Consider the following 14,761-nt stretch of genomic DNA (forward strand, 5'->3'; position numbering starts at 1 on the left):
ATATATAATTTGGTTCGATTTCGTGGATTAAATTAGGGATCATTTTCATGTGGGTCTCCTGGGCGTCCAACAAACATCTTTCTTTTCTCTGTGTAATTTTGCAGCAATTGATCATGGCCATTGGCCAGGAAGGGTTTTTTTTTTCTCACAGGATGAGCCTTGAAACTCTGAATTCATGGATGTAATTGAGGGAACGTCTCTGCGTCGAGTATTTTGACGTCAACTATTTCTTCGATGACCAAGAGACACCAAAAGAGGCTGTCATCCACCCCATGGCCAAATCCAACATCCCAATCTCTTCACCACCAAAATATTTCTTCTCCCCAATGTATTCGAGAATAACAGCCGATTCTGCAATTGGTTTCTTATTGTGAACAAGAACTGGGATCTTCTTATGAACTGGATTATACTTCAACAGCATGTCACTCTTATTAAACAGATCTTCACCTATGTATTCGTACTCCACACCCTTGAGTTCCAGAGCCCATTCAACCCTGAAAACATATGGACTCGGCCTAGACCTTAAAACCTTCACTTGTTTCATTTTCAGTTGAAATTTTTTTATGCTTTTGCTGCCCTGCCATGTCAAAGCTCACGTATTTATAGACTTTCTCTTCTCATTGGCGGTCCATGTTTCGGCTTTGAAATTTCTTAGATGGAAGACCTTTCTTTCCCAGCTTCTTTGACAAATTGCAATATGAATGTTTCCATGATATTTCCCTGTGCAATTTGTAAAAGCTTTTATGAAACGAACTTGTCAAACTACAACCCCAACTATTAGAGATGGCAATTTAACTCGAAATAGATAAATTTTGTTTCGCTCTGACTTGATAGGGTTATTTTTTTTAAGAAAAACCAGAGCAGGATCGGGTTTGAGTCGGGTTTTAATAGGGTGAGTTCGGATTGAGTTTGGGTGGAGGGTGAAAAACCTCCGAACGAGCCTAGGGTAATAGTATAATTTTTTTATATATAAATTTATGTATAATTGCTATAATACCTCCTCTACATAGATTTTTTTAATTAGATATTTATTTTACCTCTACATCGGTCAAATCAAATTTATATTCCAAAATTTAGAGTTTAATCAGATTTAGGTAGAGGAAATATGTTCTTCGATTCGTGCCAGATTGAATGTATATATATTTTGGATTAATTCGGATAGAAGATATATATATTTTTTAATCGAACTTATAAAAAATCTGACCTATCCTACTCAATTACCATCTGTAACAACTACGTTCAAGCTTCCATAAAAATGGGCTTGAACCCATAAAAATGGATCCATCCTGGTTCCGGTACAAAAATATCACGGGTAACAATGACAGAAACAGGCAGGCGTGGCATTTTATTGATCACATCTCTCCAGGGAACACCAATATTAACTGTAAGAAAGGAATGTAACGAACCAAACCAACAAAGGAATATAGGACTGATCGCAAATGTGAAAAGTCCTATATTCCTTTCGAACAAATGCTTAGAAAATCGTCGATATAAATCCCCGTGCTAGTTAAATTTACTTGTGTGGTGTTCATTATACAAATATTTATCTCTGCGCTTGGATGGTCGGGTGCGTGGAAGTGGCGTTGGTTACCCTCCTTGGAATGCTTTTGTTGCTCAGTTGCCACCGTTGAAGGGATTATGCTCAGTTGCCACCGGTGCAATAACTTTATCAAAATTGGTAATCTTGTTAACCAAATTCAAGCCAAAGGACTAACTGCCTTCACGCTAATGAGAACTGCTGGAAATGTGGTTCTAATGGTTTTTGAAAACTTTGATTCGTTGAGAATCACGAAGGATGATAAACTAGAGACTCTTGCAGAATGATTTTTCAGAGTGGAAACTTGGTCAGAGAGCCTAGTGGTGGAGTGCCGTCGTGTCTGGTTAGTTTGCGAAGGTATTTCTTTTCACGCTTGGAATTAAAATACTTTCAAAAACATTACAACTAAGTGGGACAAATTATTAGCAATAAAATTCAAATACTCACAAAGCCTCAAGGGGGAATTGATGAGTTGTTAGAGTTGAAGGTCGGCGATAATTTATTCAAAATCATGGTGCATGATGTTGATCCTTCCTTCAAATCTAATTCTTGAGTCCCCGAAGATTGCGATATTTCATTAGAACTTGTTCCTTCAATTGGATCTTGATTGCTCGACAGTTGTATTCGAAAGCGTTTATTTTAGTTTTTGCTTGTAAATGTTGGTTTTTATTGCATTAGAAGGTGTTGTTGATTGGTTAATAGGACATCTATTTTAGAGGTTGATGTCTTAGCTAAAGAAAGAATTGGTTGAACTATTGTTGTTGTTTATGGGTGGTTTAGGGTTGTTTCTTGTTTATTTGTTGTTGTTTATGGGTGGTTTAGGGTTGTTTCTTGTTTATTTGTTTTTGTTCAGGGTGTTTACCAGGTTGTATCTTATGTAATTTCTATGTTTAATAAAATCCTAAGGCACTCTTTTTCTCCTTCCGCTGATTAAAGAACTATCCTACTAGCTCCATTAATCAAGAAGTGAGTTTTCAACGAGGCATGAAATTCTTATAAAAAAAAGTTTACCTTCTATATGATTCAAGTTTATAGGTTTTCATACAGTTGCAGTATGTACTAATTTATTCCTTAATTAACACAGACACGTATATATATAGTTCATATTATAATTGAATTCTTTTTAAGATGATTCTGGTTTAGTTACTTGTCTGAGTTTTTGTTCAACAAGGATATTATGGATTATTCTTTTTAAAACAATGGAATAGTTTGCAGTATCCTCTGAGTGTTGTCATTTTTGGCTCCTCTAAATATCTGCTTACCGAGTTTAGTTGTGACAACACCGATCATTTTCTGGGAACGGTTTCCTCCTCGTAAAACTACACAAAACCGAAAGAAAGAGGAAGGGTTCGTATCTTTGATTGTGATTTTTTTCTTGATTATCTGAGAATACAATATGAATAGCTACTGAGAAGCTTTCTAAATGTTACATTTTTCTCTTTGGTCTTATCTTATGTTCTTGCTCATGTAACGACTTTAAGGAATATAGGACTGATCGCAAATATGAAAAGTCGACCGACATCAGGTTAATTAACAATTTCGGCTTCCTTTTCCTTCCGTCTAGTTCTTTAGTACAGATCTTACGGATTTCTGTTTATCTGTATCCCAAGAGGAACCGAAATATACTGCCTGCGGTAGCTATTAAGGATTCGATCCACCGATCCGGAAAAGCATTTCTTCACCATGCTAATGATGGTTTTTTTTATGGCTCCAGATTATATTATATTATATTATCCGGAAATCCGGCACATATTTGAATAAACAGGGAGGGGGAGAGATGGAGATAGAGAAGATAATATTGTACAATAACGTTCTTGGCAGAAACAAGTTTAAAGCTAGAGATGGGGGAAGTCTAAACAAACTGTTGGAAAAATTAATAAATAATTGAATAAAATTGATGTTTTTTAATAATAAATTATGTCATTGGGTAAATAGACTTATTATTTGATATAAAATTCTATCAATTCAATTATACCTATTTGTTTTTCAACAAATCTCTTCATCAAAATGTCATAACCTTTTGATTAATCTCCTCTCCCTTATATATAGGTTAGTTGAGGCACAATCTTAGATACAACATTGAGAGACAACTTTAAGACACAATTCACAAAGTTGAATTAGGAAATCACTTAAAAAATTTCTTTCAAATTTATTCTTTCCGGTGATAGAAAAAAGCAAAATTGTGTTCGACTGATCACTACGGTTGTGTTTACTGTTGTGATCGTTTGTTGTTGTATTCTGGGAGACCGACGTCTAACGTTACTCAAAGCACCGAGGAGATGACGAATCTATCTTAATGAAACTGTTCATACAGGCCTCAACAAAAATCATTCTTCGGTTTATTATACTCTACTCATCCGATTCATTATCTAAATATGAGTAAACCAATTTTTTGCCTCTACTTTAAGTTTTATTTATTTTGCTTCGTTCGATTATATAATAATATTTATTATTATTATTTTTATCTCTGATTAACCATTTTGTCTAACAATATTAGGACATATTATTTCTTATTTTTTAATTCCGAGATGGGTGAACGAATTATTATTTCTTCAGTTCCAAACTAAGCAGATTAACGTAACAAACCATGAGGAGAAGTGTGATCTATTGTGATCCCGCTATGGTGAATCGGACGTGAATCGACACAACTTTTAGTTTGCATGGATAAACTATAGATTACTTATTTCTTACGTGGATAACTTGCAAATTACATTGTTCTTGAGTGGACCACTGAATTGCAAAGGTTCACGGTGAAACATTTTTGCAGATTCCAAACCAAGGATAATCTTTGGTGTAACTTGATAAGGAGTGATTGTTATAACGAATGGTGAACAGTTGCAAAACAAATACCGAGCTTTATTCGATTGAAAGGAAATTAAAAAGGGATCCAGACATCCACGAAAAAGAGACGAACTCCTAAATCCAATGATTTGACAACTATCCACCAAAAAGATCAGGATGAAAACCCCACATCCATTTATCTCTCTTCTTGTGTCTGAAATGCAGGTTTGGAGTTTAACTTTTCACTCATTTAGTTTGTTTTCATGTCTTGCTTTATGCAGATTAACAAAAAAGAGTATTGAGGACAAGGGCATTCAACATCTTCTTTGAAAACTATAATTTCTAGAAGTTGTTATATATATACACCCTATGAATCCTTACCGTATTGCTAATTTGTTTCATGGGGAAATGAAAAATGTTCTCTTCAACAAGTCCTTATGGTCTTGCTAAGTTTGCTTACTGATCGTAGTTTATTGGATGAAAAATTTAAAAGTCGATCTTCAACGAGGATGGGAGGAAACTGACAAATTTTCGTCTAGAACTCCTTATGTTTCAAAGTTCCAAAACTAAGGACAAGCCTTGGTGATTCGGTCACCGCATGAAATTTTCTTTTAACTAACGGCGACTTGGTGAATTTCGATCAAGAAATCAAAAAGGTATGTGTATTTATACATTGAGATTATACAATTGTTTCAGATTTTATTAAATTCCCACCATTCAACAGAAGTTAGTTATGTTTCGAGAATTAATTTATTAAATTCTCACCGTTCAACAGAAATTAGTTATGTTTTGGGTTTTAATCTCGTTGTCCAACAAAAGTTGGGTTTATTTCGGATTTCAGTTTTAAATCCTGACATTTAACGAATTTAACAAAATAGTATTGATTGTGAATTTTTGTTTCGGGTTTTAGTTTTACTAAATTCCTGCCGTTTAACAGAAATTACTCAATTGTCGGATATTAGTTTTGACTAAAATTCGTTGCGATAAATAAGGTACCGAACGAAATTATGATATGTCTGTGAACAAAAATCGGGCCTATAATTCTGTTTCAGGATTTTAATCCTGTTGTTCAACAAAATTTATTTGATTTACTGTTGAGCATCTATTTATTTGATTTTCGGGATGAATCCGTCTTAAGTAAACTATTCATACATGCCTCAACAAAATCCTTATTCAGTTTATTTTACTCTACTCATCTGATTCATTGTCTAAATATGAGTAAACCAATTTCTTGCCTCTACTTCAAGTTTTATTTATTTTGCTTCGTTCGATTATATAATAATATTTATTATTGTTATTTTTATCTCGGATTAACCATTTTGTCTAACACAAACAATCATGCATGGATGCATGGACGCATACATACATACGATCACTGAAAACTAAAAATATGACGAAATGCAACAGTGACTCATTTAACTTCTTCAATCTCATCCAGAGCGTAGTTGTTGGTGGATACATTGGCGTAATTCACTTTGTTGAATCGAACCACAACTGGGTACCGTGACTTGGGATCCTGCACCAATAATGGAGGTAGGATTAGATCGTTTTCTCGTAGAGTCATGCACATGGAGAAAAACAAAGAGTGACCTGGTCAACAGTCACAACTGATCCATAATTGTTGTACCAGTAGGACTCGTTCCTTAGAATCTTCACCTATGACATCAAAAACCAATTCAAAACATATAGCAAAGGCCAACACTCGATCAACCCTAAACTTGGAATAAAGATAAAAGTATGCTATATGTGTGTTTAAGCTATCAGGCTAATTATATGAAGTTGGAGGTGGCTAACCTTGGTGCTCTTTTTGGTCCAATTGGAGGTGGCTTAGGCTTGGGGGCCTCGCCACCTTCCGATGCTGTGGTGGTGGTTGTTGGGGTTGGGGACAGTGGCGAAGCCTCTTCCTCAGCTGCCCTCACAACAAGTTTTGAATTGTTGTTGATCTTTGAAGAAGAAAACATCATGTTAGTGGTGGTCTTGGATGCTGAGATTGGAACACTGGGTGTAAGCAAGAACCTTGAAGCAGCCGATGCCATGCTGCTAGCCATGTCTGATCTTTTGGAGGAAGAATTGTTAAAGAGAGATTGAGAGGCGTTGAATGAATAGGACTTTTCCTTGTTTTTCTTTGGCTCCCAGAATTATCTGATCTTGAGAAATTGGACTAAATCGTTTCCTCCACTAGGGAGCTGCCACGTATGCACCATATCTCTATTGCATGTCACACAACTCATCCTTTCACCACATATAAATATACCCATGCCACAGCTCTTTTGTCTACTATAATCACTACAGTAAAATAGGTATTTTACAGTTTTTTTATCTATAGCGGCGTTTTTAAGCATCGTTAAAAACACATGTGGCGTTATGACAAACGCCGCAAAAAGTGCCGCTGAAAATAGCGTCGTTAAAGTTAGCGGCGTTTTTTTTAAAAAAAACGCTACAATAGGTGACAACATATAGCGGCGTTTGTTGAACAAATGTCGCAATAGGTTTTGTTATTTAGCGGCGTTTATCAGAAATACGCCGCAATAGGTGTTTGTTGAACAAACGTCGCAATAGGTTTTGTTATTTAGCGGCGTTTGTCAGAAAAATGCCGCAATAGGTGTTGATGTTTAGTGGCGTTTTACTTACGAACGCCGCAGTAGGTGTTGATATTTTGCGGTGTTTTTCCCACAAACGCCGCAGTATGTGATGATTTTTAGCGACGTTTCTAGTATACAAACGCCGCTAAATGTTCGGTATATTGCGACGTTTCTAGTATACAAACGCCGCTAAATATATGGTATATTGTGACGTTTCTAGTATACAAACGCTGTTAAATGTATGGTATATTGCGGCATTTTTTTACAAACGCCGCTAAATAACACATAATTTAACAATTCTAAAAATAATGCTTGATTACCCCAAATCTATTTTTTCAACCTGTTCCATTATCCAACAAACAAAACAACAATAACATCAAACTCTATATCCATAACAAACAACATTAAATCCAATATAATAAATAAAAGTTTTCATTAACGTAATATAAATTCAGTTAAACAATGTTCAGTAACATTAACAGAATGCTCATAACATAAATGAGACTACGACAGTGGATTCCGAGGTTGCATTTTCTGTATCATTAGCATCATATCATTGAGTCGTTTTTTAAATTCTTCACATCTTTGTTGATATGCTGCTTCTCTCTGTACTGTCGCTGCTTCTTTCTCTGCTTCCGCTACTGCTCTCTATGCTTCCCTTGCTTCATTTTCCGCTTTCAAGTTAGTCATTTGTTGATCCATCTCAGCCAACTTTTCTTTTAAACGACTAACTTCGTGGTGGGAAGATCGAGACTGTGATGACATGTACTGTGATGAGTTGGATCCAAAATATTTGGTGGGAGTAACGAATGATCCTTAACAGCGCACCCGACCATATCTTTCAAGACCCAAAACGTCATTAATAGCTTGGTTTCTAATGTCATCATCATTAACAAGACCTTGACTCGAAGCAGTAGCATGATGCTCCACCTTTTTCTCCCTCAATTTTTCCTAATAATAAATTGAATAATTAATTAAAATAAAAAATGTCATTGTACAAATATAAATAAAGTCAGGTAAATTTAAAACATCTACCCAATAAACGTACCATAATTTCTGCAGCGTCAGCAGTCATAGGAGTGCCATCCTTCTTCGTATGTATCATGTCAAAGAGTTGGATTCGACCAACTTTAGAACCGGATGTATTTTCCTACAATGTACCATAATATAATTACTATGAGTTAGTATGTACATGAAATACTAAAAACTATTTCAATAATCTATAATACCTCCTCATGAGCTATACAAGCAAAGCTCTTTGATCCAGCCGTGTGCGTAAACTTTTGTTGTTGTCTGCTAGCAACACCAACATGCTCTCGGTCCTACAATGTCAAACAATCACTTTTAATGATGGTTTAAAATTTGTTACAATTATTTCTGAAAAATACATCATACATGTCTTTTTTTGATCTCCAAAATCTGACTGCATCTTCCTATTGGTACCTGAGCATTCCTAGTGGGACTGTTTGCAACTTCTTTTCAAGGCTGAGATCATTCTTGAAGTATTTCTTCTTTAAGGAGCTCTTGTGGTCCCTCTATCTCTTCCCTAACGCATGCTTCACATAATCGTCAGAGACCTCTAAAGAAAATTTCTCCTATACAACAAATAAGTGTGCACCGTAAGTATAAATTAGTATTGAATTTCTATAGAGTATCTATTATAATGACATTATTACCTTAACAAAATCCAACGCTTGATTTTTGTTACTATTAGGCATTTCACGCCATGACTCGTAATTGATCAGTAACATATTCGAATTACGTCCAACTATGCCTAAGTAACCTTCTAGAAGGCGTGATTCTGGGCCAATAGGTTGACCAACATCATTTCTTGAAACTTTGACACGATGCCCAGGAGGAAGTTGGTATAATTCCTTCAAAGTTGTACGTCCTCGAGTCTTGCGCGTTCCAACATTTTCAACTATATAATAAATTATTAAATGCCAGTTTTGAAAATGAAAAAAGTAGTAAATAATGTTTCGAAGATTACTTTGAATTTCTAATTCTTCTTCAACAGTTTCAGGAACTTCGGAAGACTCAGGTGCATTCGATTCCTCGTTATTTCTTTCTTCATGGTTTTTAGAAGCTCGAACAACCCGCAAATCACTTATTTTTCTCCTCAGCATGATATCTATAATAAACTCTTCACAAAAAAATAAAAAAATGAATGAATGAATTAATATATTGAAAGACAACATGTTAAAGGTTATAACATTATAAATAAATAAATGAAGATATAAAATCGTACAAAAGTCTTATGTAATGCCAGTTGTCATATATATATTCATCAACGACCTCCCGAACCCATTGAAATTATGTTGTATTAGTGATAGTTTCATCTATGTTTTGTGGTAGTAGAGGTAAACATTTTGATCTTGTTTCAATGTCATCTCTACTTCCATCCCCGATGTCTATCAAGTCTCTGGGAGTATTTCGAGGCACAACATACCAACCGTCATCCATTGGATCGTGACAATAAAATTGTTTCACTTGAGAAGAAAATACATATGGTTCATCCATCAAATGTTGACCCGTGTGAATTAATCGAGAGAAATTCACCATTGTAAACCCGAATATATCTCTTTTTATACATCTGTTTACATCAACCCAGTCACAGCGAAACAACACAACCTTTCGTTTTTCATAATAATCTAACTCAATAATGTCCGTAAGATTTCCATAATAATCGACATCTCCCTCATGCGGATTATTATCCCTTACAGTAGCATAACTTGTAGTTGACGAAGTAACTATGACTCCACAATTTTGTGTCCTCTTTAATCTTTCACAAGATTTCGTGTGGAACCTGAACCCATTAATGAGGAAGGCATTATATCTTTTAACTATTCTATTCGGACCTTGAGAAAGCCATTTAACTTCATCACTAACTTCTCTCCCACTCCAAACCTATTACACATAAATGGTGAATTAATTTGCATTGATGTCGATATAAAAAGCAAAACATATATATTTATAAGTGTTTCGTAAGATTTAGTTGCTTACTGTCTGGCCTAACCATTCATGAAAAGTTTATGTGAATAACTTATGTAGCTCTCGCTGATTTAATCTTCGGGAGCGTGCTCGAGATCTCAATACTTCTTTAAACTCACTATAAAGAATATTATATCGTTAAAATTGATAAATATAAAAGATAAAGAGATTTCATTAGGATTGGGTCCGAAAGACTTACGTGCGAAAGAGATATATTGAATCGTGATGGAAAAGAACATATCGGTGTGCTTGTACACAGGGCATGTCATCTAAGTGTGCAATTTCAACTTTCCCTAATGGTTGACCATAACTTCCAAACAAATAATGTTGAGGTAAGTCATCAGTACTTAACACACCATTTCGATTTGGTCTATGCCATCTTGTTTCAACATCTTCCAAATATCTAGAGCAAAATGTCATGCATTCCTCTGCCAAATACCCTTCAGCAATTGATCCTTCCGGATAACGCTTATTACGACAATAAGAATTCAACTTGCCCAGAAACCTATACACAAAACAACATACTATGTAAATACATTTGATTGAGAGGTATAATCAGTAGTAATTTGAAACGTGTAATTCAATTAACACCTCTCTATAGGGTACATCCATCGATAGAAAATTGGAACACCAACTCTTGCTTCGTGAGGAAGATGAATTAGCAGATGCACCATAATTGTGAAGAATGAAGGCGGAAATATCTTCTCCAAATTGCATAAAGTCAAGTCGACTCGATCTTGTAATTTATCAAGTTCTTCAACCATTAGAACTTTCTCACAGATGGCTTTCATTATATTAGAAAGTTCAATGATACAAGACGTCACCTTACTCGACATGCAACTGCGAACAACTACTGGCAGTAAATCTTGCATTAATATGTGATAATCATGTGACTTTAAACCATAAAGTCTTCGATCTTTAACACTGACACATCGAGAAATGTTTGATGCATACCCATCTGGGACCTTTATATCCTTCAACACCGTGCAAAAAACTTTTTTTTCTTTCTTCGAAAGAGGCGGCAAGAAATTTCTTCTATTTGGAAGTAATTGCGGATGAAGATCATGCCGAATTCCCATGTCCACTAAGTCAAGTCGAATCTTAAGATTATCTTTAGATTTTCTGCTATCATTCAGAATGGTCCCGATAATATTCTCACAAACATTCTTCTCAATATGCATTACATCAAGATTATGTCTCAAAATCTGCTTTTTCCAATAAGGCAACTCGAAGAATATACTCATCTTTTCCACAAGTCTACCTCATTTGGATCATCCTCTTCATCAGACTCATCATCAGTTTGTTCGTTTACTTCAACCTCTTCATTGATCTGCTTTGCCTTTTTCTTTGATCGTGTACTACTTGGTTGATTCATCTTTCCATAAGTAAAATTGATATTTTTCAACATTCTGAATATTTGAGAACCAGTTGTTTGGTCAGGAGCATTTTGAAACTCTTCATCACCATCAAACATATTCTTTTGACTTCTAAATCTATGATTATCAGGTAACCACCGACGATGTCCCATATAAGAGAACTTCTTTCCATTAACCAACCACTTCGGATATGTTTGTAGAGCACAACAAGGACAAGCATAACGACCTTTGGTACTCCAACCAGATAAATTTGCATACGCAGGAAAATAATTAATTGTCCATAATAAAGTCACGCGTAAATTAAAGTTCTTATTCGTCAACACATCGTACGTTTCGAACCCTTCCCATAACTGTTTCAACTCTGCAATTAACGGCTGTATGTAAATATCAATATCATTTTCGGGGCCTTTCTCGCCGGGGATTATCATGGATAAGATGAAAGATGATTGTTTCATGCAAATCTAGGGAGGCAAATTGTATGGAACAAGTACAACAGGCCAAGTACTATACGAAGTACTCATGATTTTGAATGAATTAAACCCATCAGTTGCAAGATCGAGCCTGACATTTCAAGGATCTCTCGCAAAACTTGGATACTTGTTGTCAAATGACTTCCAAGCTAAAGAATCTGCAAGATGCCATAATAATCCATCATCGGTTCTACCATCATGATGCCACCTCATAGACTCAGCAGTCTTTGACGACATAAACAATCTTTGTAGCCTAGGTATGAGAGGAAAATATTGCATAATCTTAACCGGTTTCTATCTTGATAGTTCTTGAGCGTCATCCTCAGTAATATTGCTTCCTCCGTAGTCATCTATCGAGATTTTCCGCATACATGACAAGACTCCTGATTTTTTTGATCACCCATACACATGCAATCATTCGGACAACTATGAATTTTGTCATATCCAATACCCAAATCTTTTATCATTTCTTCACATCTTTGCATGATTGAGGGATTTTTGCAAAAGGAAACACTTCTCCTAGTAACTCCAACAATTGCGTAAAGGAGTTACCAATCCACCCTCCCAGGCATTTTAAGTGGAAAAGACGAATGCTGAAAGAAAGCTTTGAAAACTTTGATCCCTCATAAATTTGTTCATTCATTTCATTCATCAACTTGTAAAACTTTGCCGCTTCAACATTTGGCTCTTCATCACATCCAATTCTTCCCGTCTTAACGAAATCATTAACATGATTTGACAAACATTTTCTGTAACATACGACTGATGATTATGCATATTAAATGCATCTCGTAACATCCCTTCCATGTCATCTTCTCTAAAAGTTGGATGGTGAGAAAGAGCAGGATAAGTCGAATAACTCGTGGAAGCAGATCTATCTGAAACAAACTCTCCTTGAAAGATCCATTTCTATACCCCCGAACAAATCCAAAAACAACTAGATGCTCGTACACAACTTCACGAGTGTGCCAATTAATGTTAACACACTGCTTACAAGGGCAAAGAATCATATTCTCTTGGCTTGCATTCATAAAAGCAAAATTTAGAAAGTTTTCGACTCCATTTCGATATTCGACGCTAACCCTTTCAAAATCCATCCAAGTTTTCGACTCCATTTCGTCTTTCTGGAGTTTCAATTACAATGTTAAATGCTAATATATACAAAACAAATAGAACCTAAACATAAGCTTTGAACATCCTATTTAGTGCATAATAATATTAAGATGAATATATAAATAATCACTCCTACATTATGAATTTTAAATTGCTAAAATTGTATGGGAGCAAGTGTATCTATGTTATTTTATAAAAATATAATAACTACATAGTATAGAACTAATCACTTTCACAGATGTTCATCGAAATCAAGCATTATATCTAAACAAACTCATGTTTCATTGGTAAAGAGAGAGGCATGAAGAACTTATAACGGAGTTCATTACCTTTGTTCCATGTCAGAAAGGTTCAAGAAATATAGAAAAAGAGTAACCCAAAAGTATAAGGGATAGAAGATTACCTTTGTTTCTTGACAAACGAGTTCCTCAGAAACGAATAAAATTCGAGCTGCTCAACTCAATTAGCACCTACGAAGATAGAAACAGATGAATTATTGATTTTAATCACTGATACTCAATTACATCCATCAATAGGGTAGTGTCAAACTATTTATTTTTATTATGCATGCTCTGCCAACAAGATAATACAAAATAACAGTTTCAATAAATAAGATTATGGAGAATAACCCTTTAATATGTAGTGAATATATTATATATTCTATATTAAGCAATAAACCTTTAATAACAGTAATTAAAAAGGTAGCACAAATCATATATTCTATATTCAGAAATAAACCTTTAATAGGTAGTACATATAACGGCGTAAAGCTAAACTTAGCAATTAAAAACAGGAACAAAAGTGTTAGTTAAAAAACTAGGAACAAATCATCAACTCCAAACATTAAAAAAAATATTATCACATTGATTCTTATACATTTACTGATCGAGATTGAGGTTGACGAGGATAAAATTAAGGTAAACTATACTTGATTTCATTTAGTTATAGGGAGATTCATGCCTACACATGGGAATCCTTATGCAGAGGGTAAAATTTCATTGTTAAGATCATTTGGTACGACATAAAGCCCAAAAGGTAAAATATAATGTCCAAAAACCATGAAACACATTAGAATCCTTTTGCAAATGGTGCAATTGCATTTACTTTAAACTATTTTATAAATTTTTCAAAAAAAAACCTATGGAATTTACAAAATGAATCTAATCAAATTATCATGGAAGGTTTAAAAAATCTTATCAAACCAAACAGATCTCTCCCTTAGTCATCAGCTTAAACATTAAATAATAATGGTAATAAAATAACAAACAAACACAATACTTATAGCCCTTTACAATTTTGCTCTTTATATCAAACACACGAAGACTGTAAATTCTAAAACATCAATACCAGCTTATATAGTCTGCTTCCTCGGGCTTAAATCAAACCTGCAGTTTTCTCCATGCTCGTACGAGCATGGACAGACTTGTGCAATATGTAATACCAACAATAAATCAGGGAGTTCTCTATTCAAGACGATGACCAACAATATTATTCGAAGGCAGGAACAACATATGCAACAGGCAGCAAAATTAACCAGCAATGCAATTATAATGGGCCATAATGGAACAACATATGCAACATATGTCCCTTGATTAGACTAGATGGGGTTCTACTTCATACATTCAAGTATGAAAATAGTTGAAGAAAATTCCAGCTCCCCCACATTAATTGACAATTTAACTAGTTAAACTTCAAACTAAGTGCTTACTATTCTAACAGAAGCTTTCTGTCAAAACAACGACACCTCAACGCGGACAAGTAGATAAATGAATTAAAACTAAAAAACTTGCAGCCTCGAGTATACCTATTAAAGGTAAAACAGAAACAAAAGTGTTAGCTAAAAATAGTAGAGGTGTATGCAGGTTGGGTGTCGTATATTATGAATTTTGTGCGAGGAAGTTTGACCTGGAA

At 34.8% G+C, this 14,761-nt stretch overlaps 1 protein-coding gene and 1 pseudogene across 1 annotated transcript; both read right to left on the reverse strand.

Annotated features, from left to right (window-relative positions):
- Window positions 1-32: 32 nt before the first annotated feature.
- On the reverse strand, window positions 33-549 carry LOC120153012 (annotated as a pseudogene).
- A 5,073-nt stretch (window positions 550-5,622) lies between these two features.
- LOC120152993 (photosystem I reaction center subunit IV B, chloroplastic-like) lies at window positions 5,623-6,531 on the reverse strand. The gene is made up of 4 exons (XM_039165039.1): window positions 6,113-6,531; window position 6,030; window positions 5,909-5,974; window positions 5,623-5,834 (listed from the first exon to the last, which is right to left on the reverse strand). The coding sequence occupies exons 1-4, from the start codon at window positions 6,364-6,366 to the stop codon at window positions 5,730-5,732; spliced, it is 426 nt and encodes a 141-aa protein (XP_039020970.1). The 5' UTR covers window positions 6,367-6,531; the 3' UTR covers window positions 5,623-5,729.
- Window positions 6,532-14,761: the final 8,230 nt, after the last annotated feature.

The sequence above is a fragment of the Hibiscus syriacus genome, unplaced genomic scaffold, assembly GCF_006381635.1.
Source record: "Hibiscus syriacus cultivar Baekdansim isolate YM2019G1 unplaced genomic scaffold, ASM638163v2 tig00111097_pilon, whole genome shotgun sequence".
Classification (NCBI taxonomy): Eukaryota; Viridiplantae; Streptophyta; class Magnoliopsida; order Malvales; family Malvaceae; genus Hibiscus; species Hibiscus syriacus.